Below are 24,737 nucleotides of genomic sequence, written 5' to 3' on the forward strand. Positions count from 1 at the left end.
AACTGAAGTTGGATAATGGCTACAAAAGCATTCATTATGCTATTTTATTTTTGCATATTTTAAATGTTTTCCCTAATAAAAAAAAAAAAAAAAAAACAAAACAATTCCAAGGGCATCTGGCTGGCTTAGTCAATAGAATGTGTGACTCTTAATCTCAGGGTCATGAGTTCAAGCCCCACAGTGGGTATGGAACCTACTTAAAAAAATTTTTTTTAATTAAAAAAAAATTTGTTTTAAATTAAAAAAAAAACCTTAAATTCTACAATCTTTTCTTCAGGTTGGAATACTAGCTCACACTATTATTACCATGGCAATCTTCATGATTCCACATTTCTTTAACAGGAATTGAACTTAGTGTAAATATCAGTGTACTCACCAGCATTCTGGTATTTCATGAGTAGGAATCTTTCCCTGACTGGAAACAAGACTAAACCCTCATTGGACCACCAATATTTAAGAGAGTAGATTGTAAATACAACTAAAAGGTAGAGTTTGAGCCTGATTCCATACCAAATGTATATAACATGGCCAAAGATCAATGACAATGGAGACGGACTCAAAGAAGGAAATCAATAGTAGAAGAATGATCAGCACCGGTCTCCCTTTCTTCTCCACTTCTGCTGCTCATAGTCCCTGCTCCTGAGGTCGAACTGTTCCTCTATTCCAGATCTTTGACCATAAAGATCTCACACTTTCCAGCTTATATCCAAGACTACCGTCCCCACCAAATCTGTTACCTTGAGCAGTCAGTCTTTTACTGCTTCTGTAACACTAATTGCAGAGCTGTGAAAGCAACTACTCATATCTCTTTCTCTCTACTAGATAATGATTTCTTTGAGCCAAAGACCATCTTATAAGGAGAGGGCACCCACAGTGGGGTGGTTTGGAGTATAAACTCTGAAGCCAGACTGCCTGGGTTCCAATCCTCTAAATACTTGAGAAACTAGGTACTATGTTCCTTGGGCAAATCACTCTGTGTCTGAATTTCCCTATTTGTAAAGCACAAATAACAACTGTACTTATAGGGGTTCCTAAGTGGCTCAGTTGTAAGTGCCCAACTCTCGATTTCAGCTCAGGTCATGATCTCACGGATCATATGTTGGAGCCCTTCATCAGGCTCTGTGCTGACAGTGCAGAGCCTGCTTGGGATTCTTTCTCTCCCTCTCTCTCTCTCTCTCTCTCTCTCTCTCTCTCTGCCCCGCCCCTGCTAGCTCTCTCTCTAAATAAATAAATAAATAAATTGTGGAAAAATAATTATACTTACAGGTTGTTGTGAATCCTGAATGCAATATACATATGGTTTAGAATCATTCCAGGCACACAGTGAGAACTTAATAGAAATTGACTGACATTATTATTGTGTGGTGTTACTGATACGAATGTCAATATAAGTTTTTTGTATACCCAGGATCTAGCACATCCTTTGATATGAAGGCAATCAACATATCCTACAACCACCTATTCTGCTCTTTAGTCTACCTGCCTCCACTTACTTCCTCTGGCAGTGTTCCTCATGTCTCTGAAATGGGTGGCTCTCTGAGATCAGAATGCTGCTTTGAACGTGGTCATGAAACTCATTCAAGTACATGCACTACAGACTGCAGAAAATGGCTAGTGATAATTTAATCCAGAACATCTATTTCTAAAGCTAATGAAACTATGACCCATGGCTGTAGATTTCCCCACCCATGAGCTACTCAGCATTATCCCCATTTCTTACAGTAGCCACGGAAAGAATTCCAAGCGTTGGGTAGGTAGGTGTGTTGTACAGAGGAGCCCTGCTGCTGCTGCTGGAGAGCCTGGCCGGGTGTGGAGGAACTGCCTTGTATATGGGAGGGACTGAGCCCTTGCTGGGACTGCTGGGAGGCAGGGCTCAAGGGCTGCCCAGATACCTAGAGAGAAAGACAAAGCAGGAGTAGAAAACAATGAACTTCCAGTATAGTTAAGACTCACAAATAACGGAAGAAAATAAATCTGGCTAACATGAATTATAACACTGAAAGTATCACTGCTAAAATAATAGTATTTTCAATAAGATCAGGATTAATGAAAAGCAATCATAACGATGCAGTCCTAATTAGCTTGCAAGGAATTATCTACAAGAATATCCACAAAATTAATTTCACCAAGCTTACCAGAACGATAAGTGAATGAAAGTATAATTATCTCCATTACATAAGATGTAAAAAATTGAGAAGCTAAAGGACTTGCCTGTATCACAAAGCGAATCTGTAGTAGAACCCAGAAATTATCATTTCCAGTGAGAACACTGGGAAATCCCACCCAGTTAGTGGAGATGAACACAGGTACACAGGCAGACATCCAGTGGAGAGGCTTACTCCTGTCCACAGGATAAAGTCCAAGCTCCATCGTTTGTGTTTAAGCCAGCTCCAAACTGCCTTTCTGTTTTCTCAAGCATCATTTCCTGTTACTAACCTAAACAGTTTTCCTTAAATGCACCAGTTGCCCACTCTGTGTCCTTACTCACAATGAGAGCACATTCAGATCTCAATGCCTTCCCCAACTACCATGTCAAAATCCTACCCCTCCTTCAAGACCTAATTCAAACACCACTTGCACATAAATACACTTGATTCCCTGCTAAACATAATCTTTCCCTCTTCTGAACCTTTATAACGTATCCATATATCCACATCGTCCTTAGACCCTGGCAAGACCCATCCTTAGACCACAGACCTGGAATATGTATCCCCTTATAGGTGACATGTTGGGAACCAGAGTCCCCCATTCCCTGTGGAAACAGCCCTGTACCCACTTCCAGGGCTGCACAAGTGTCTTCCCTGGGTCTGTCATCCTGCAAGGGTCCTATCTTTTGGATACAGGCTCTGTTAATGGTATTTGGGCACGTGGAACCAAGGGGGTGGCCACTGGATCCCCATTTGCAAGAATGTGGAAGAAGCTGAGACGTGTGGGTCAGAGTATCTATGTGGGTACACAGAAGGCCCTGTGAGGTGCAGGCTGGAGGCTGCATGAGAAGAAAGGGAGAGCTGTCTTGGGGAAGGCTGTCCCTGTGCCACCATATTCTTGAAAAGGAACTCACAGGAGTCCCTCCAGCCTCTTTGAGAAACTTAGTGGTGTGATGCTAGGGGTTGGGGGGAGGGAGGTTGGGCCCTTTGTGGACAGAGGCAGCCTATCTGGGACTGGGAGAAGTAAGTAACAGAAACCTCGCGGTGGCTGGACCTCACACTAGAGGGAGGGGAAAGGCCGTCAGATGGCAAGAGGCACAGCCTCCCACCGCCAACGGCCCTCAGTAAACAGGAAGGCAGAGAAAGTAGGTGTTTATCCTATGGATTTCTGCAGCAATTCAAAGGGCACTGAGCCAGCAAAGGAGGGAAGAAATCCTTTCTCTCACTTCTTCCCACCCCAGCCAGGCAACTGCCAGTGCCACCCACGCATTTGGCAGAAATGCAAGCAATTTAGAATTGGCTCTATCCATGTGATTTAGGATCAATTATTACTTTACACATACTTTTCAATTTTGTTATTATGAAAGTATATGTATATATCAAGTTGGAAAACAGAACATTTTTTAAGTTTTTATTTAAATTCCAGTTAGTTAACATAGCATGTAATCTTACTTTCAGATGGACAATACAGTGATTCAACACATCCATACAACACCTGGTACTCATCACAAGTGCCCTCCTTAGTCCCCATCCCTTATTTCACCCATCTCCTCACCCACCTTCCCTCTGTCACCATCACATTGTTCTCTATAATTAAGAGTCTGTTTCTTGGTTTGCCTCTGTCTCTTTTTTTTCCCCTTTGCTTGTTTTGTTTCTTCAGTTCTACATATGAGTGAAATCATAAGCTATCTGTCTTTCTCCGACTGACTTATTTCACTCAGCATAATACTCTGTAGCTCCATCCATGTCGTTGCAAAGAACGTATTTTATTTAACAGTCTGTCAGCGTGATTTAAAACTTTTAATTACCTAGGCACATGGCATGCGGAACCAGTGGATATCAGAGATGGGACTACATGTATCCTTTCTGGTTGAGATACCTTCACTTCATATCCTGTTTCTTTCTTTTTTTCTCTTAAGTTTATCTTTGCTTATTTTGAGAGAGAAATAGACAGGAAGCAGGGAAGGAGCAGAGGCAGAAGGAGACAGAATTCCAAGCAGGCTCTGCACTGTCAGCACAGAGCCCAATGTGGGGCTTGAACTCATGAACCGTGAGATCATGACCTGAGCCAAAATCAAGAGTCAGATGCTTAACCTACTGAGCCACTCAGGTGCCCCACCTCCAGTTTTATTTTATTTTTTAATTTTATTTATTTTATTTATTTTTTTAATGTTTATTTTTGAGAGAGAGAGACAGAGACAGAGACAGAGCATGAGCAGTGGAGGAGCAGAGAGAGAGGGACACATAGAATCTGAAGCAGGTTCCAGGCTCTGAGCTGTCAGCACAGAGGCCAACGTGGGGCTCAAACTCACAAACCACAAGATCATGACGTGAGCTGAAGTCAGACCCTTAACCAACTGAGCCACCCAGGTGCCCCCCCCCCCACCTCCAGTTTTAATATTGGCATTGTGGACACACTTGCTTTCAGTGATTAGCTTCCCCTGACCAAAAGGAGCCCTGTGATTTTACATCCTAGAGACTTTGCTTCCTATTCTAAAGGACTGTCTGATAGTATCCAATTGCTAAGGTGTTTCTTGAATTTTGGTGAGGAAGGTGACTTTGTGGAGTCTTATTGTGTCTGAATGACAGAGTCTGTTATTGAAAAAGCAGAGCTACATCCATTCAAAAAATATTTATTAACACCTTACCCTTCGCATGAAACTTTCCTAGGCTGTGTTACCCCCGGGTGAACAGTCGGAGAGCGTACCTGGGATGACGATGAAGCAGGGGCAGTGGGCTCTGTGACTTGGATGTGCTGCACCTGGATGGCATGCTGGGCATAGGTCTGAGGATCGTGGAGCTGGCCAACATCCACGGTGGACTGCTGAGATTGGTGAGGGGACGTGGCCTGGAGGGAGAACCAGATGCATATTGATGGAGAGTAAGGGAGATCCTTCCAGAGAAGATACTCAGCTAGGACAATATCCCAGCAGAAGAGCAGATGGAACTCGACAGCCTAAGCCTCACTCCCAGAGAGCCCATACCTGAGCCAAGCTGGTAAATGTTAGAAAAGAAGACAGTTGGGTTTTTTTTAAATGTTTATTTATTTATTTTTGAGACACAGAGGTGAGTGGGGGAGGGGCAGAGAGAGAGAGAGAGAGAGAGAGAGAAGGAGTAAGAGAGAATCTCAAGCAGGCTCCACACTGTCAGCACAGAGCCTGATGTGGGGCTCAAACTCACAAACCGTGAGATCATGACTTGAGCCAAAATCAAGAGTCAGACCCTCAACTGACTGAGCTACCTAAGTGGTCCAGAAAAGAAAACAGTTTTAAAAATTATGCTTATGTGGGGTGCCTGGGTAGCTCAGTCGGTTGAGAGTCCAACTCTTGATTTCAGCTCAGGTCATGATCCCAGGGTCATGGATCAGGCCCCACATTGGACTCTGTGCTGAGTGTGGAGCCTGCCTGTGACTCTCCGTCCCTCCTCTGCTCACGTACATGCACTCTCTAAATAAATAAATTAATAAATATTATGTTTATAAAACATAAGCCACTAACACTAACTCTAGAAAAGAAGGAGATAGAAGGAATACAGCTCCTTATAAAAAGCTGGAATGAGAAGCTCTCAGGAATCAAGTCTTTTTCCATTAAGCTTCAGTTAAATTTAATGACCTACCCTTGATCAGTTAAAAGAGATCAAACAAGAGAGTTTGCTTTTAGCTTTTGTCACTATTGACCCACTATAATAGTGTTTCCTAACCTTTTATGTATCCCAGACATCTCTGAAAACCTGGCAAAAGTACAGTCCCCTTTTCTAGAATAATGTACATATACATCATACTCTACAGGCAACTTCAGGGATTCAAAGGTTCCTCCAAAGGCTGAAGTTAAGAACCTTCCCAAAGGGAAAAAAAGGTAAAGAACAGTCAATGACAGTAGCAACTCCCCATTTCCCTCTCTGGTATTAATTCTAAACTTTCAGAGACCAAATGATTTCAAAGCAACAAGTTTGTTCATTTGTGCCTTGAGTACACTTCCTCAGCATAATTAAGTAAAACAATAGTTTAGGGAGGATTCCTTCTTCTAGCTCCCTAATTAGTGAGAATGAGCTACTAATCGTCTGATAGAAGGAACACAGTTATACCTCTGTAGTAATAAGATATTGACTGACACTCAAAACTCACAATTACTCTTCACAACCTCCCACTCATGTTAGTTGTTCGATGCCCACATAGGGACTTATCAAGCTGGTTCCTCACCACATAGTCAACTTTGGTGCTCAAGGGTCCGGAAGAGGCTCCGAAAGAGTTCATATGGTACTGTCCTGCAATGGCACGGGATTACAGCGTACACTCGAGCCTAAAATCTCTACACTGCTATTGAGAGGAATCTCTTACACTGCTGAGTCCAGAGCCCTCTATAGCTGGCGGGGGGGCACGGGGAGGGGTTTACAAATGCCTTAGACTCAGAACTTAGGTGCACAAGCACATTCCGTCGGGTCCAGCCCCAGCTCTGAGAGTTGGGTGCTTGTGATGGCCCGCCTGCCATATTGGCGAGTGGCAACATGGCAGGCACGAAGGTAAAGAGAAGTAGGTGTGATACGGTACCGGAGCCACTTGCACCACCTGCAGCTGTATATGCTGCGGTTGCTGAAGACCAGACGTAGACTGTGACACAGGAATATACTGAATTCTCTGGTAGTCCCCTTGCGGCGTCCGGTAATCTGTTGTTAACGTCTGGGACAGCTCTGTCATGGCTTGGGTCAGGAGGTCTGTTGTCTAGAAAAGTCACCAAAAAACACATTAGCTGGTAACACTCCTGCTTGTACAAACTAGCCCTGAGCTCAGATAGGAAAAAATCCAAAGGTGAGAAGATGCTGGAAGATTACCTATATATCTGTATCTATCTCTCTGTGTCAGGCCCAATGGAGTTACCCTCTCGCCACAGAGGAGCAGCACTGAATATTTCTTGCTACCCCTTGTACAGAGAGCTTTGGAAAGCATCGACTAGGAGACCAACGAACCATAAGCATAATGCCCTGTGCAGAAAATTGAAGGAAAATGGGCTACATTTGCAGCCAATTAAATAGCAAGATAGACACAAGCTGTGGAAATGGAAGCTGTGATAGGCACTGAAGGAGGTGAGGTGCCCTCCTCAGTCACACACTTACCACCACGGTCTCTCCAGTGGCACTGTCTGTGGTTAACACAGCTGGGGTAGCACTGATCACGGCTGTTGTCAGTGGTGTATGTAAGGTGTTAGGGAGCTGGGCATACTCTGGATGCTTCTTTCGAATGTGTTGTACCATCTTGGTCTGAAAAATTACGGCAAAACCAAGAATAATTACTAGAATTTGTTGTTTTCCACCCTTCTCAAATGTAAACCCTCCAAAGATTCCTAACGTCTTTAATGCCTTAAAAAAACAACAACGACAACAAAAATACAGTGATGCTGACGCCACGCCTGTTCCTCCCAAAGCAGCACAACAGTATGAAAGAGAAAAAGAAAGAGGCTGAAAAGAAATTGAAGATTCATGTGACCCCCCACAATGTCAAGCAAGGTCAGAATACCTCATAGCATCCCCTAATCCACCAATACGTGCAGCAATCAATCACAACCTCCCCCCAACCAAGAATGACCCCTTTTCAAGATCTATCACATAAGTTCCTATGTAGTGTTTCTGTAAGCCTGAGCTCATAAACTATGATCATAGAATATTCAAATATCAGACCCTCCGCAGACCAAGGGGGGAGGAAACCGATCGAGTGCTCGGCCTATATACGAGATGCATTAACTGGGGGAATGCCACTATTCTGTTCTCATTTTGGACTTGCGGTCCCTATTCTCAGGAAGCAGCTCCTTAGCCATCTGACCTAGGAAAACAACTCCGTTAGTGCCCCATCAATTCAGAGCAAGTGGATCGCCACCTTCCCTTAAGAGATTCCTTGAATAACGACCTTGATTCAGATGCAGTCAAAGCCTTTCCCCATACCTTGCTGCTGTACTGTTTGGAGCAGTGGGGGCAGCAGACGGGAGGGGTGGCGATCGTGCCAGTGAGTTGGGTGTGGGTGCTCAGCATGGGGTCTGGTTCTCCAGGGCCAGCTGGACGGAGCTTGCGAATGCTTGGTGGGAGCTCAGCCCCTGGGTGGTTCTTCAGAATATGGGCTTTCCGCTTGCTGGCACTTTTATAAACCTGCAAATTCAAAGGCTCCACCATGAAAGCGGTATGCGGTTGCACTTTCTTACTTAAAGCAAACTCACGGTTCCACCGTTAGGTATGAGAAATGAGAAAGAGCATTCATGTAGCCCAAAATAAAATATATTAGCAGATATATGAAAGGATAATAAGGATATAACCTAAATAAATAAAATAAGAACATAATATAGATATGCTAAGTATCTTCTTGGAATTTATATATCTAAGATAGTAATAATAAAAATACGCTTTACCCTAACGTTGAAGAGGTGGTTACATAATCACAGAAAAAGGATTGTTTCAAAGGCCCATTCATCCCATTTTGCCTTTCTGCAAAAGCTCCCATATGTTTACTAGTACTAGATGCCAAAGAATCCTCCAAAATGGCAAGTCTAATAGCGACTAGTACCTGAAATGATGAATCTACACTTTAGAAAGCTTCCCAGTTTTAAGCTGACACAACTACATTGTTGTATAAGGGAACAATATTGCAATGGAACAATACGTGTATATTCTGTCTTTCTGTAACTGCACAAAAGTAAGAATGAAATAGCACAAAGAGTCTTCCATTGCAAAACTTCTCTACATCCTACTCAATCTTCTAGAAATCCAAAACCTGTATATTTTACAAGGAGGATGATGAACACCTTCACTTTGGAGCTTAGGAATTTGAAATGAATTCATATACTAAGCTCCTGGTAAGCCTCTACCTTTACAACAAAAATCACAGAATGAAGGAAAAGTGTTAAACACAAAGTCAACTAATGCTTCAGAAAAAAAAAAAAAAAAAAATTGGCTTAAAATGAGGCTGCGCTTCTAGCCCTCTCTCATCTGAATGGAAAACTACCGAGAGACAGGGAACCATCTGTTAAGAGTAACTGCAAGATCCGAGTATGTATTTATACATGCAGACACATGGGCTCTGCACAGGGCTCCCAGAGAGACACGTTGCCTTTTACCTTATCACAATACTGACAAAAGTAATCGCGGTTGGGTTTTATGATGGGCAGAGTTAACTCTGGCACCTCTTCTATCTTCATGTCTGGGTGCCTCTTTGATAAGTGATTTACCTAAAGAGGGGAAGAAGCAAATGAGAAAAAGAGAGCCCATTACAGACAGACACTAACCAAACGCCCCTGGTCTAGACTGCTGGAAGTTGGCATTCTCTGAAGCAGTGCCCCAAAACAATAGGGCATGTGGCCAGAACCAGCACTGCCAGGCCCATCTGACACCAAGACTTAACCGTCACCGTTGACGGGAGCTAACAGTAATTCAGCAAATTACTGAAGGGGAATTGGGTCACTGCAGATTCCATTAACACTCTGACTGGAAGACCCGCTGATGGAAAATTGAAAATTACACTGGCACGAATTTCGTTGTTGAATTCTCCTGATGCAAACCTGTCTTTCATTGTTTAGTGCCCTAGCCTTACTGAGGACACTGAATGAGATGCAAACTCAGGTTCTAAGTTGTAAATAATGCCCTATGCCTTTAGCTGCCAGCAGAAATATATTCTGCCAAAACCGTAATGAGGTCCAAATGAATTGAGGGCAGTGAACTGGCTACCCTCATGTGTCTGCTAACCTGGGTTCACATACCCAGCTTTGAGGGGCAGTTTCCTTTTAGTATCGTATCACATCTGGAAAAGGGAGCAGTTGGAGACAAGGAAAGACCTCACCAGAAAATATGTTCAGGAACACAAAAGAGAAGAGGGAAATAAAGTATAAGAGCAGAGATTGAGAAGGGTGAAGGCAAAGAAAACTAGTAATGAAAAGTGACAGAAAAAGACCTCTCCCAAGAGGTCACCAGAAATGAGCTGCGGCAAAGGAGGGCGGGGGGGCCTGGAAAGGAGAGAACCCTGTTGGGCATTACGCACTTCCAGCTTCTCCCCTAACCACGGACAGAGCCTACTGACCAATCTCGTACAGGATACTGCACAGAAGCCAGCCCCATAAACAGAAATAGGTGGGTCTGGAAGCCGTTTGGCACTGACCAGCATGCCCCGTCTCCGGAAGCCCATCATACACAGGCGGCACTTGAACGTGAAGCTGTCGTAGTCCGTGGACGTGATACGAGGCTTGAACGTCTTGGAGCGGCTGATGCGGTCGGCTTTCTTGGCCTCTCTCTCAGGATTATGCATCCTCTGCATATGTTCCCGTAGTTTGTCTTTTCGCTATTTAGAGGGAAGTTTTGAAAAGGCAGGGGAGTGGGGAGCAGGGGTAGAAAAGCTTTCAATGAAAGGATTAAAAAAAGCAATACAAGTTCCTAGTAAGCACAACCTGCCATGATGCACCTGAGTTGCTAGGGTGCTGGAGGGTACAAGGACATGAAAAATGACCGGGGATTACTCTGTCCACTAGCAAGTAAGTGTGTCCCACTGAGCCTTGGTCTCTGAGAAGAAGGACTTCGCGTGTATATGGAAGAGATCAAAGGATAATGGAGTAGGTTTGGTATTATGAACCACAAGGTAAATTGATAATGGATGATAAGTAATACTAGATCTACAAAGCCACATGAATGCTCAATTCCCACACATTTTAGCAAATGTTATGATATTCTTCTAAATCCCACATAAATTTAAGAATTTCTCATTTTGTGGATTTAGAGGTTCAAGTAAACGATTCCATGACCCACTGTGGATGGAGCATAACGGTCTAGGTCACAGATCTTAGTTTGATGACCTCATCTAGTGATACATATTGATATGAGTCCGTAGAGAGAAAATCAGGCAGAGCCCATCCCGAGTAAAAACGAATTCAAACAAATGCCACCTCCCTTATCCAGCGTGGCTCTCTTCTCTCACACATATGATTAAACTGTTACTAGTCTTACAAAGTTTCTTTTTGTTGTTTTTTTTTTTTTTAATGTTTATTTATTTTTGAGAGACAGACAGAGATAGAGTGCAAGCAGGGGCAGGGCAGAGAGGGAGACACAGAATCTGTGTCTCCCTCCAGGCTCCGAGCTGTCAGCACAGAGCCCGACATGGAGCTCAAACCCACGAACCACAAGATCATGCCCTGAGTCAAGGCTGGACATCCAAGCGACTGAGCCACCCAGGCGCCCTGGTCTTATAAAGATTTTGATCCTGCTCACCATAACAGTCCTCCCCACGTTTCCGTATAGGGACTTTTATTTAACCACTGCATTTTTCAGTGCATTTAACAAGTATTTCTTGAGTGCCCACCACGTATCAGGAACCACGCCGAATTCAGATTTCCAAAGCTCGGCACCCCTCACCTACCTCTCCCTCCTACACGACAACCAGCTGCTCTTTCCTCCTACTGTCACCCACCTAATTCCTGGAAAGCCCAGGAGAGAATTTGAGAGTCTCCTTATTTGCAGTAAAGTCTGGATTACAAACCCTGCCCTAAATAACAGTATTTATCTTTAGTCTCTTTAGATACAGTGATCAAAGTCACCGCCTCAGACTTCTATTATGTTTCTATATTCACCAATTTCCCCCACCTATTCCCTTTAAACAAGCCAATTTATTTTTACTGAATCACTGCCTAAATCCAAAAGCCTACTACTAGTACTTCTCTGTGCTCTGCATGCAGAGACAGACATGTTTGCTGAAGGACAAATCTCAGCAAGGCTTTTCCGTCCTAACAGCCCTAACACCAATCCATTACGCCCCTACTCTCTCCTCCTGCCTAAATCTTGCTGCCAGATCACCAACTTTCCCAAACACCTAGCCTCCCAAGCTACAAATCCCAAGCCCTCGTTGTCTAACCATCAGCCTTTCATCCAGACACAAAGTCTTACCAATTCTCCCTCAGACGTTTGTTTTGAATAGGGGCCCTCTTCTCCGTGCCCACTGCCTGTGCCTTAGTTCAGCCCAGCTTTAAAATGCCTCTGGGGCGTCTTTATCCCTCTCTCCCTCCCTCCTCCTCCTGTCCCTTTCTCTAGCAGGCTAACTCTTCCCCACCCTTTCATGAATTCAAGGGTCACCTTATTTATGGAGTCTCTCCTACACCTGGAGTCAGAGTTCATCCTCATGGCATTTTATTCTTTTCTTTATTAGAGTAGCAGTAATAATGTTTTTAAGTGCTATTTATTTAAGTAATCTTTATATCTGACACGGGGCTCGAATCAAGACTCTGAGATCAAGAGTCACACGCTCCTCAGACTAAGCCATCCAGGTGTCCCTCTAATCTTCTCTCTAAACTGAGAGTTCCTGAGGCGTCTGGGTGACTCAGTCAGTTAAGTGTCCGACTTTAAGCTCAGGACAGGATCTCATGGTTCATGGGTTCAAGCCCCTGCATCAAGCCCTCTGCTGTCAGCACAGAGCCCGCTTTGGATCCTCTGTCCCCCTCTCTCTGCCCCTCCCCCACCTGCACCTTCTCAAAATCAAATAACCATTAAAAAAAATTTTATAAGAAAAGAAAAAAACCGGGGCGCCTGGGTGGCTCAGTTGGTTAAGCGACCGACTTCAGCTCAGGTCATGATCTCGCAGCTTGTGAGTTCAAGCCCCACATTGGGCTCTGTGCTGACAGCTCAGAGCCTGGAGCCTGCTTCAGATTCTGTGTCTCCCCCTCTCTCTGCCCCTCCCCTGCTCATGCTCTGTATCTCTCTCTCTCAATAATAAATAAACATTAAAAAATTAAAAAAAAAAAAAAAAGAAAGAAAAAAAAACCCTGAGAGCTCCTAAAAGCCAGAAGGTCCTGCCTTGTCTTTACACGTGCTGCCCTCATGGAGCATGTAGTAGGACAATTACAACTCAGTATAAGTGCTATGACAAGGTTATAAGTAAAGGGTCCTAGGGGAACACACAGGAGAAGCAGAAGCACTTCAGCCAGTGGAGGGGAGGGCAGCAAGAAACGCCTCTACGAAGTGCCATCAGCTGGGTGGAATGATGAGAGAGTTGGAAAGTATATTTCAAGCAGGGGTGGGGTGTAAAGGAGAGTAGATGCAAAGCCCCCAGGAGAGGCAGCATGCCACACTTAAGCAAAGCACACAGTTCAGTAGAACAGAGTACAAAGTGGAAGGGGGAAATGCAGAGGTAACTGGGAGCCAGATTCTGTTTTCAACCAGAGGGTAGGGGTGCTTGGGTGGCTCAGTCAGTTAAGTGGACAACTTTTTGATTTCGGCTCAGGTCATGATCTCACAGTTCATGGAATCGATCCCTGCAACAGGCTCTGCTTGGGATTCTCTCTCCTCCTCTCTGTCTGCCCCCCACCCTGCTGCTTGCACACGAGCACACACACACACACTCTCTCTCTCTCTCTCTCTCTCTCTCTCCCTCAAAATAAATAAACATGTAAAAAAAAACCACTAGAGTTTATTATTTTTTTATTGTAATTCATTGGCGGGGGAGGGGCAGAGAGAGTGGGAGACAGAGGATCTGAAGCAGGCTCCGTGCTGACAGCAGAGAACCCAAAGCAGGGCTGGAACTCACAAACTGGGAGACCATCACCTGAGCTGAAGCCAGACATTCAACCAACTAAGCCACCCAGACGCCCAAAAAAAACACTAGAGTTTAGATGACACACAAGGTTACATTAGTTTCAAGTGTACAATTTAGTGATTTGACAACTCTGTATATTCTATTATGGGAGCCAAAACTTGTGGTGACTTTTTTAAATTAAGTAAACTTTATACCCAACATGGGGCTTGAACACATAACCCTGAGATCAAGAGTTGCATACCCCACTGACTGAACCATCCAGGTGCCTTGTGGTGACTTTTAAGTGATAAGCACTTAGGAATCTATCTAGGTGGCTATTAAAATTAAAGGGTTTTGGGGCACCCAGGTGGCTCAGTTGGTTAAGTGTCAAACTCTTGATTTTGGCTCAGGTCATGATCTCATGGTTTGTGAATCAAGCCCCGTGTCAGGCTCTGTGCTGACAGCATGGAGCCTGCTTGGGATTCTCTCTCTCTCTCTCTCTCACTCTCTCTCTGCTCCTTGCCCACTCGGGCATACTCTCAATTTCTCTCTCCCAAAATAAATAAATAAACTTTAAGAACATTAATTAAAATTAAAGGGTTTTTCTGAAGGGACATGGCATCAGATTTGTGCTCTAGAAAAATAACTCGCTATAGTCTGAAAAATGGGTTGTAGGTACATTGTGCTTTTATAATGTGTCAATCTGACTGAAGGGAACTAACTACATTTACACGGATCCCCTTCCCCGTGTGGTTCCCAGTTAGTCTTAGCTAAGAAAGAGGCTCGCGCCAGACTGCAAGGTGGAAATGAAGCAGCAGCCATGAGGCTGTGGGTCAGATGCAGGACAGCTTCACTCACCCTTGTTGTCTCCCACTAGGCCACCAGCCCTCTTCCTGGGAGCAGGTGCTGCTGGCCAGTCCGCGTTCACTAACACAGGCAGCACCAGCCTCCCACAGACAGCACCAGCTCTCTTTCCTGAGCCTGGTGCAGGTGCCTGGGTTCCCAGACTCCCAGGTAAATTCCCATTATCTACCCAGACCAGGGCTTCAGAAGGGTGTCTTAGTGACTCTTCTCTGATCCTCCAACTTTTCCTGCCAGACTCTTACTTCTCTTCTTCTATAATGAAGTTCTTATTCCCATAAGAAAATCCTTTACCGCACAACTCTAGTGGGTTTGCTTCTCTGATTGAACCCTGTGTAACACACTGGGTGAAGGTAAAGGAGAACATGAAAGCAGCAAGGTGTTTTACCTGCATGATGTGAAAATAACATCTGGCACAAAAGAGATTATGAAAAAATATGGAATGGATAGGATGGATGGATGGCCAACCGGTTAACATCATAAGACAGGGATCCTTCCTTTTACATATACTGTTGGTGTTGTTTTTTGATTCAGAAACAACAACAACAAATACTAGGCCCATTTACACCTTTCACATTAGTTCTAAACCATGCTACTGTATACTGAAAGCTATCAGGATTATATTCCACAATATATCAACTTAAACTCTGAAAATTACTCCCTATTTCTCTTTAATGTCTACACATTCTATGTAATACAACTTTTCAAATTAGTTTTTCCTTCCTGCATCCACTTCTGAATCTTTTCATTTCTATGACAGCATGACATACAACCACATTACTGGAGTTTCTCTATTGAATGCAAACCATCTGATTTCCCAACGAAGAACACTTTATTATTTCCACATTTACTTGTTTAATTCTTATCTGATTCTCCTGTAGGTTTTTCCTTTGCTTCTTCTAAATTCCAGGCAGGTAACTGATACTTATTATGTCTCATTTTATTTTTTAAAAAAATTTTAATGTTTATTTATTTGAGAGCAAGTGAGCAAATGGGGGAGGGGCAGAGGGAAAGGGAGAGGGAGAAAGAGAATCCCACGCAAGCTTGCTTAGTGCAAAGCCCAATGCAGGGCTCGATCCCACAACCCTGGGATCATGACCTGAGCCAAAATCAAGAGTCGGACACTCAACCAACTAAGCCACCCAGGCACCCCGATTATGTCTTATTTTAATCCTTGGAGTCATTACTATTCTCCTAAAGTTGTCTAAGCCATTCAGTGTTCTACAGATTTCCCACCTCCCTTAGATGAGAGTCCTACGACTTTCAGGGCTCAATTACCAGGCCCTAATACTTCATAAGTGCTCAATAAAAATCTCTTGATTTGGTAAGTAAATGTATTGTTCTCTTAGGAATTCCTCAATAGCAACTTAGTTCTGTTCATTATGCATTTAGATCTTTTAAGGAGATGTGGTATTACTCTATTCAGCAATTTGAATTAATTATTTGGAGAAATTAAGGTGAGTTTTTTTTCCTTAATTTTATAATAACTAAGTCAAACATGAGACATAAAATGCATTTCAAGTTCAGTTCTTTGTGAGTAGGTGATTAACTGATGAAATGAACAGGCCTTAGCTTGACATAATTTCAGCAGCATGAGAACTACCTTAGGCTGTTCCCTGCTTACATACCTTGAATTGCTTTCCACATGTGGAACACAGGAAATCTTTGCGGTCCGAATGTCGGAGCATGTGGAGACGCAGTTTGTCAGGACGACAGAAGGCCTTGTCGCACTCTGTACACTGGTAGATCTTTTCCGAGTGGAAGCTTCGCACGTGTTTTTTCACCTGGCAGTTAGAAGACACGAAAAAGTCAGAGGACTCAAGCACCAAATGAAATGGCAAAAGGTGGCTTATCAACACTAGAGGGAGCCAAACGCATTACCATGGATTTTCATCAACCTGGCGGTGTAATCCAATCAGATGTGATTGATAATTGGCCTCAATCACACATAGTATCCCTGTCACAAAGAAACAGAACAAGTAGCCAGAAAGCCTTACAAATCTTAACCTGAATTTGAAGAAGAGGAAGAAAGAGTACTTGCTTAGTCAAAGCCCCGATCACATAAGACCCATTTTTCCTTCTCTCTCTTTAAGATTAAAAGCAGAGTTCCTTTGGATTTAAATGAATCTTGCTAAAAATTATCTGCAGAAAGATAAAGAAATAATTCTTTCTCACTTTTTCCTGCCTCCAACATGTACAGAAGCAATTTAGCCCCTTTTAGTAATTGGTCCTTTTACATCTTTCTATTAAATCATGTTCTGAAGAATAAAGACATGAATTGGATGACATAAAATATATTATGCATTTATGAGAAAAATACAATCACCAGCATCATTTCTCCTTGAGACTTATTCCCTACACTTTTAGATAACTTAAATAAAGGAATATGACCTCTGAACTCTCTTAGCCATAAATATCCAGTGAAGGAGAGTTGTGAATGAGAGCTAAGTAGTCATATCAAGGTATTTCTGTAAGACATTTTGCTTCATTGTTTTTGAGTCTCTTTTGCCATTAGATTTTGCCTTAAGCCACTTGCTAATTGCTTGTGTGAAGTGATAAAATTACCAAGAGTCCCAACACTAATAAAACTATGATCTTTTATTTGGGTAATTTTTTTTAAAAGAGAATATTTTTCATTAGATATTTATATTTAATTACTCATTGACTAGCATAGAACTAGCATATCATCACTTGAAGTCCAAATGAAATCATGAATATTCTGGAATTTATCCTCACCTATTTTGCTCCAGACTATAGTCCAAGGAAGGAGGTCAGTGCTTGACACAAAAGTATATTATATACCAACTTTCTCTTTGTTTCCTTCCAAAATGCATGACCTTAGTAAAGCAAGACAGGATACCACAGTAGTAGAGAGAAAATGTTTCCAGGCCAGGAAATGGGAGTATGTCTTCCACAGGCTCTCTATATTTTATGAGTAGAGGGTACTGGCAAAGATTAAGAAAGACTTTGTAAAAATTATAATCAGATCTGGGTATTTGTTACTTGTAATAAAACTTAAATGTTTAAATGCCAATGTCTGATTTGGACAATTGAGGGTCATAATAATCTTTTGTTTATCAAAAGCAGCTTGATTGAAGAAATACCGTTCTCAACCGTAAAGTTCAAAGAAGGGATGAAAATGCAGGCGACAGGCAGTCTCAATTTCCCAAACATCGAAGTGTCTCTTACCAAAGAAGAAAGTGTACAGGAATCTCAGGAGTAGACACTCACCTGGATAAAATCTGGGAATCGTTTCTTACAGGTTGGGCAGGTGAAGCAGCCATCATTGATATGAATGGCCACATGATCCTTCAACAAATCAAGGCGGTCAAAGGATTCTGGGCAAAAAATGCAAGAATAAGTCTTCTGATCTGAATGGAGCTTCATGTGGCTCTCCAAGGACGCACTGCTGATGAAGCCTTTGTTACAGAGATCACAGGTCAGCGGGCAGTTCCCCTCCCGCCCGTGGAAGCGCAAATGTTGGTCCAGTTTGTCCTTTTCACGGAAGGCCTTCCCACATTGCAAACACTTAAAAGGCCGGAAGGACTTCCGGATAAACAGATGCTGAAGAGCTGCATTCTGAAAGACACACACAAATACGATTATTTAGTGAGGAAATCAAGTGCAGAAGCAGCTCACACCTTTATAGACAAGTAGGATGATCTCTGCAGTCAGACTTTCCATAGAAATTCAACTCTGGGACACACAGTTGAAAGAAGTCTTTCAGGGGCGCCTGGGTGGCTCAGTCAGTTAAGCGTCAGACTCTTGATTTCAGCTCAGGTCATGATCTCAGGGTTCATGGGATCGAGATCTCAGGGTTCAGGGTTCATCAGGCTCTATGGTAACAGCATGGAGCCTGCTGAGGATTCTCTCTCTCCCTCTTTCTCTGCTTCTCTGTCTCTCTTTCTCTCTCTCTCTCTCAAAAATTAAAAAAAAAATTTTTTTTAAAGAAAGAAGATTTTTCTGGTGAAGACATTAAAAATGAAGCCAGCCCCAAATGCTGAAAAGACAAATTTCTTTTATGTCTCACAATATTTATGGATGTTGGGGGGAGGGGGTGAAAGAATTTAAGTAAGATCCAAAAAAGAATTCCCAATCAAGGATTTGTATAAAAAAATAAATCCCCGAATGGAGTAGAATAGAAGATTTATTAGAAATGATGTGGATAAGTCACACACGCATTAATGAGGTTGGAGCAAGTCAGCCAAATGTTACTTGCTGAAGCTCTTGAGAAAAATAATTAGAAGCTTGATTAAAATGTTTAGGAGGAAATAAAAGATATAAAAAGGACTGAAGGGCAGTACTTGCCAGGGGCAGGGGAAGGAGGCAATGGATACAGGGTTTCTTTGAGGGTGAGGGAAATATTCTGGAATTATCATGGTGATGATTGTACAACTTTGGGAATATTCTACAAGCCACTATAAAAGGGTGAATTTTATGGTATGTGAATTATATTTCAATTTAAGAAAAGAAACTTGAGAGAGAAATGAAGGATACAGATTTATATGAACATGTTTATTCATGACATAAGATACATGAACACCCATCATAAATGGAATATGTGTATTTGACCACTTCCTACTTAGAAATTGCAGAAGACAAGTTCTCAGTGTAGCTAGTTAGTTCCACTGGTTAGAAGGCCATGCTAAGAAAGTTAAGCTTATCACTTTGTTCTCTGTCTAAACCAGCCAATTTTTTTTTTCAGTCACAGACCGCACTCTAATGTTGATTAGCTATCTTGTAAATTCATGCAATTGTTACAGGGAATCCTAGTGGCAGAATATGGATGGATATTCAATGCAAATTCATCACTACGGCGGCTGGAAAAACAGCTCATGCTCTACTGAGAGCAGATCAACAGAATCATCTTTCACACAGAGAATTCTGAATCAGTATTTTAGTTATACTATAATGAAGACTCATTCATTAGTTCCTCAAAATGCCAGAGAGAATGCTCTAGAGAGCTAGGAGAAGGAAAAATAATCCTTCAAAAAAATATATCTGTGAGTGGGTATGCTTATGAAACTATGAGGGAATAGTAATTGAAGGGTTAAAGGAGACCTTAACGCATTATTTGTGCGATGAAAAAAGTACAAGGAACCATGCTTAACCCCTTACTTTCAAATTACTTACAAGAAGCAATGTCTAAACTGAATTTAAAGTGAAATAATCATTCGGGGAAAAGCAAAATAATTATGTTTTAGTTAGTGGAAATTCTGAACACAGTTACTATGTGACAGAAAACTTCCTCTTCAGGGGTTTCTCACAGGGCTGGGAGAGACATTTTACCTACTCATTTATCTCAAGTAGGTATTTAGAAATTCTGTTGTCTTCCCAAGTTGACTGAGGTTGCTTCCAGACTGCATCATATTTTATTCTCCTTTGTATCCAAATCCCTTGACATATAGCTTAGCTCATAGGAAGTGTTCAATAAAAGTTTCAGAATTAATGAAATGTATTCCATATGAAAATCAAGATGAATTTTTTCAAGGTCTCTTTTATAGTATCTGCAGAGATCTTAAACAGTAGCCCTTTTTCACATCAGCCACAGAGCTTTCTTGCACTGTTATATGGTTCAGCAGTTACCTAATCTTTTTACTCTGCCTGAACAAATACTTATTTTACATAAAAGCTTACACTATTCTGGCTACTTCTAAAACTTAATGGAAATATTGCAAATAAACAAATACTATCCTGAGGTTCAGACATTCAAGATTTAGAGTGCTTTTGGCAGGTAAGAATCAGTTCCTTTATCCAAGTTCGATAAGGTTTCCAAGGGCAGACACAATGTACCACTGATCTTGGTCCCACTAGGGATTCCATTCCTTTTTGGGGGCCAAATCCAGAACTCGATTTTGTTTTGGACTATTATGCTAATAAGTCTTCTGCCATTCCTGATTAGCAAGAGTGTCCTCAGACACTTGACCGCTGACCAGCCACCGGGCTCCTCATTCTTAGTTCTGTCCACAAACCTTGTTCTTGTCATCTTTCTAATCCCCATGAAGCCCTGAAGACCGTATTTCTCTGATCTAATGATCCTCATGTAATCCACACAGCACAGGGCAGTGAAAGTGCTGAAAACTGTCCCTACCCCAACCCACTTCCAGGCCACTGGTATCCTCTGTAGTTCAGAGCCGTGCTGGCACATATTTCTAGAGGAAACCATGAAAAGTGGCAGAAGCAGCACAGATGGATCCATTATGGATCTTCAGATCCCTGAGTTGCCATCAGCCAACCATGCCATACTATTTGGTATATAAGATCCTCAAGGGTACCACAATGTTATGGTTGCTAAAACCTGTGATAAGGGATTCAACCCACAATTAAATGAGTTCTTAGGTGCACCTGAGTGGCTCAGTTGGTTGAGCGTCCAACTCTTGATTTCAGTTCAGGTCATGATCCCAGGGTTGTGGGATCGAGCCCCACATCCAGTTCTACACTGAGCATGGAGCCTGCTTAAGATTCTCCCTCGCTCTCCCTCTGCTTTTCCCCTGTTCACGAGTGCTCTCTCTCTCTCTGTCTCTCTCTGTCTCTCAAATTAAAAAATAAAATAAGATCATTTAAAAATTAAAGGGCACCTGAGTGTCCCAGTCGTTTAAGCATCCAACTCTTGATTTTGGCTCAGGTCCTGATCTCATGGTTCTTGAGTTCGAGCTCTGTGCTGGGTCACACTGAGAGTGCAGAACCTGCTTGGGATTCTCTCTCCCTCTCCTTCTGCCACTCCCCTGCACTCACTCACTCACTCTCTCTCTCAAAAATAAGTAAATAAACATTTTTTTTTAATTTTTAATTAAAAAAAATTTTAATGAATTCTGAGACAACATTCTTTATAGACAAATACCTATAATGATTCTCAAGTTTGATATTAATAGCTAAAGGAAACTTAATTTAATTGATCAATTTGCATATTGTTTTGATCTTGACACTAAAAAGAAATAAATCCTGTTGACTTTTTTTTAAGTTTTATTTTTATTTTTGAGACAGAGAGACAGAGTGGGAGTGGGAGCAGGGCAGAGAGAAAGGGGTACACGGAATCTGAACCAGGCTCCAGCTCCGAGCTGTCAGCACAGAGCCCAATGTGGGGCTCAAAGTCACAAACTGCGAGATCATGACCTGAGCCGAAGTCAGACGCTCAACCAACTGAGCCACCCAGGCGCCCCTGTTGACTTTTTTAAGTAGGCTCTACATGCAGCATGGAGCCCAACTTGGGGTTTGGACTGACAACCCTGAGATCAACACCTGAGCTGAAATCAAAAGTCAGATGCTTAACCAACTAAGCCACCCAGGGGCCCTGTTTGTTGGCTTTTTAATTAATTAATTTACTTTTAACTTTTCTCTGTCTGTTTTCTACCCGGCTTTCAAAGCCTTTGGTGGACTAGCCAACAAATCTCACTCTCCACTGTCCTTCACCTGGCACCCCACTAGGGTCAAGCTACTATGTGCACTGTCCCATAACCATTCCAAGCACATGCCCGTGTGTTGGCCTTTGATCCTATGGCCACCATCCACAGAAACAGCGTACCTTCTTCCCGTCTCTCTCCCAGATTGTTTAAATCTCACATCATCCATGAACTGCTGCATCCATATTCCCTGACTGCTTCCTCTTTCTTTGGCCTTCCTAGCTTCCCAGTTTTGGTAGCAATTACAGGTTACACTTTTAAACTTAGCACTCAACTGTAAGCCACCTGACATGACCATTATCTCCCTAATTGGACTATAAGCTCCTAGAGGGCAGGACTCATGTGAAAATTGTATTGTGCCCCCAGCACAGTGCCGAGCCTATAGTCAGATATCAGGACTATCCCACAAGTCGTTCAAGTTGTTGTAGAGCTGGAAGGGACCTTGGAGATCATTTGGTCCTACCCTTTATTTTGTGTAGGAGGAATCTGCCGCCCACAATTTATTCACTGACCTATCTGAAGATCAATTGTTGCTCATTAACTAATTAGCATTCACTGTAGCAACCAAATTGTAGTTTCCACCAGGATTTAGCACGTACAGGTTGCAAAGAAGAGCAGGTCAGGCAAACACTTAAATAACATTCTGTTACGTGAGACACAGGAAACAAACCTACCTGCAGCTCCAACTGAGCAGGCAGCATTAGAGGAGAGAAAAATAGTTACATTACCAATTGGATTGGAAGACTTCCCTTCAGTTGGTCATTACCAACCTGGATAGAAAAGATGAAAAAATACATAGCCCTACTTTTTAGAATGTGTGAAAGGAAAAAAAACAAAAGCTCAACTAAGACTGACCTCCAGAAGCCACATGCACATGGCTTTGGCTTTGACACAAGGAACCCTGTACCTAAACCAGTTACCCAACTCACTGAAGAATGCAAGTATGGTTATAACCACACTACGCTTGTACAACCACAACTTCACTACACGTGTGGGCTTTGAGGTTGGTTTTTTTCCTTCAAAAAAAATTAAATCTGGTAAGCATTTCTCTGAACTCAGTAAAAATTTAGAATGGCCAAAGCAGAAAAGACAGTAATTGAGCAGGAGAGTAAAACGAAGATTGAGAAATAATGTAGAATGACAGATGGGAAGGTATTAATTCACAGCTTTTTGCCTTTCTGGTCTATGTTTATGTATGTTTACATGTCCTTTTGAAAGAATACACATGGAGCCAAGAGTATTATGTGTTTCCATCACAGGACCCTTAAAAAGGATGTTTGAATACTATTACACAGCTGAAAGTGTTTAAATGTACTTTTACATGAAGGCATGGACTGAACTATTTTTCAAGGTCCCTTCTAGCCCATAGGCAAATGAGAAGTCCAAAAGAAACATAAGCTAAAACAATCACCTATCTAGAAATTGTGAAGCCTGAGAAGTTACACAGAAAAACCCCTCTTTCTATCCACATATAAAGTACAATAAAAGTATATACCCTGCTGCCACAGACAGGGGTATAAGTAATTGTCTTCTGGATGTAAATTGGTCAGCATATGCACTTATCCTGCTCTCCACATGCATCCCCTGCAGCAACTAACTCAGACTCTGAGGCTATCTGTGAAATAAGACTAACACGCATCTGATCTGGAAGCCAAGGAGGTCCCGTGGCCACATGGTCTAAAGTCAAGACGCAGGCCACAGAAGTGAGGCACTGACCAACTCTGAACCTGGAGCTTAAACTTCAAGCTGTCCTGGGTGTGTAAAGCGTACCTGCCATATCAACTCGGCCACGGGTCCCTTTGCGTTGACGAGTAATGACATTTGCCAGTCTCCCCTTGGAAACTGTAGACAACCAAGTTCATTTACCCAGAATTAACCTGAGAGCTCTCATTCGTCACAGATCAGCCTCGCTGTAAATCACAGATACAGCTTCGCTGTAAATCATTATTATAATTAAGTGGACTTATTTCCCCATTTCCAATCTGTGAGTTTAGGGATCCAGAGCATGATCCTATTTGAACTATTCTTGTCCCGAAGCTGCCAAAAGCCAGGCTTCTGTGTCATTACTAAACTGATGGGATCTAGGACCAGCCATTCCAGCCTGTCACAGGACACAAAGACATTGAGAAGTAGTGAATACGTTCTTCTGAAATAAGGGAATCAAGCATGTGGTAGGTTAGATGCAGGATTTCGAAGTGGACGGTGAATAATAAGTCAGGAAACGTGGCGCCTCGAAAGCCAGCTGACTGGAGAAAGGGCAGCACCTCATCAGGGAGGAGCCGCGCTCCCCACTTACTCGGATACGCTTGGCTCTGCGCATGTCATCGGCCGTCAGAGTGCTCTGGGCGGGCAGCGCGCTCTCCTCATGCTGGGGCTGCAGGTGCAGGCTGTGAGTCTCTGGCTCATGCTCCAGAGAAGGCTGGGTGTCCTGTGGCAGCTGTGGGATGGGGAGAGCAGTCTGCTCTGGTTGATCCAGCCCGTTCAGAGTCGCTGGCTCAGCCTCATCAAACTGCTCCTTGGTGGAAAAATGTAGCAAGTCCTGAAATTGCAATAACCAGGAATTACTTCCCCACCTAGGTAGAGACTCGTGCTACAGAGATTGTCAGCTAAGATTCAGAGTTCCTGCATGATTTTTTAAAAGGCTAGAGTCATGATACCCAGAAAAAAAAAAAAAAAAAATTCTCCTTCTGGGAAGACCATCCCCAGGCTGTGAAAACTAGGAGATATCCCAGATCACTTCTTGAGGAAGGGACTCTAATGGGAGAACTCTTCTGGAATATAATCATTTCAACTGTTTCAACGGATTAA

General features: G+C 42.7%; 1 protein-coding gene across 5 annotated transcripts in view; it reads right to left on the reverse strand.

Annotated features, from left to right (window-relative positions):
- The window catches only part of PRDM10 (PR/SET domain 10), a 99,950-nt gene that overhangs the window by 7,946 nt on the left and 67,267 nt on the right, over positions 1–24,737 (reverse strand). For 3 of the 5 annotated variants that reach the window (XM_040483535.1, XM_040483536.1, XM_040483539.1), the window contains 11 exons: positions 24,226–24,468; positions 22,604–22,615; positions 17,761–18,108; positions 16,158–16,313; positions 10,276–10,455; positions 9,242–9,352; positions 8,079–8,279; positions 7,257–7,400; positions 6,694–6,864; positions 4,855–4,995; positions 1,721–1,892 (listed from right to left, as the gene is read on the reverse strand). In XM_040483535.1, the coding sequence (XP_040339469.1) occupies positions 1,721–1,892; positions 4,855–4,995; positions 6,694–6,864; positions 7,257–7,400; positions 8,079–8,279; positions 9,242–9,352; positions 10,276–10,455; positions 16,158–16,313; positions 17,761–18,108; positions 22,604–22,615; positions 24,226–24,468 (1,879 nt within the window). The remainder of the gene's footprint in view (positions 1–1,720; positions 1,893–4,854; positions 4,996–6,693; positions 6,865–7,256; positions 7,401–8,078; positions 8,280–9,241; positions 9,353–10,275; positions 10,456–16,157; positions 16,314–17,760; positions 18,109–22,603; positions 22,616–24,225; positions 24,469–24,737) is intronic. The other 2 variants (XM_040483538.1, XM_040483540.1) reach the window with 2 other exon arrangements.

Source organism: Herpailurus yagouaroundi, unplaced genomic scaffold (assembly GCF_014898765.1).
Source record: "Herpailurus yagouaroundi ecotype Mexico unplaced genomic scaffold, PumYag 161, whole genome shotgun sequence".
NCBI classification, from domain to species: Eukaryota; Metazoa; Chordata; class Mammalia; order Carnivora; family Felidae; genus Herpailurus; species Herpailurus yagouaroundi.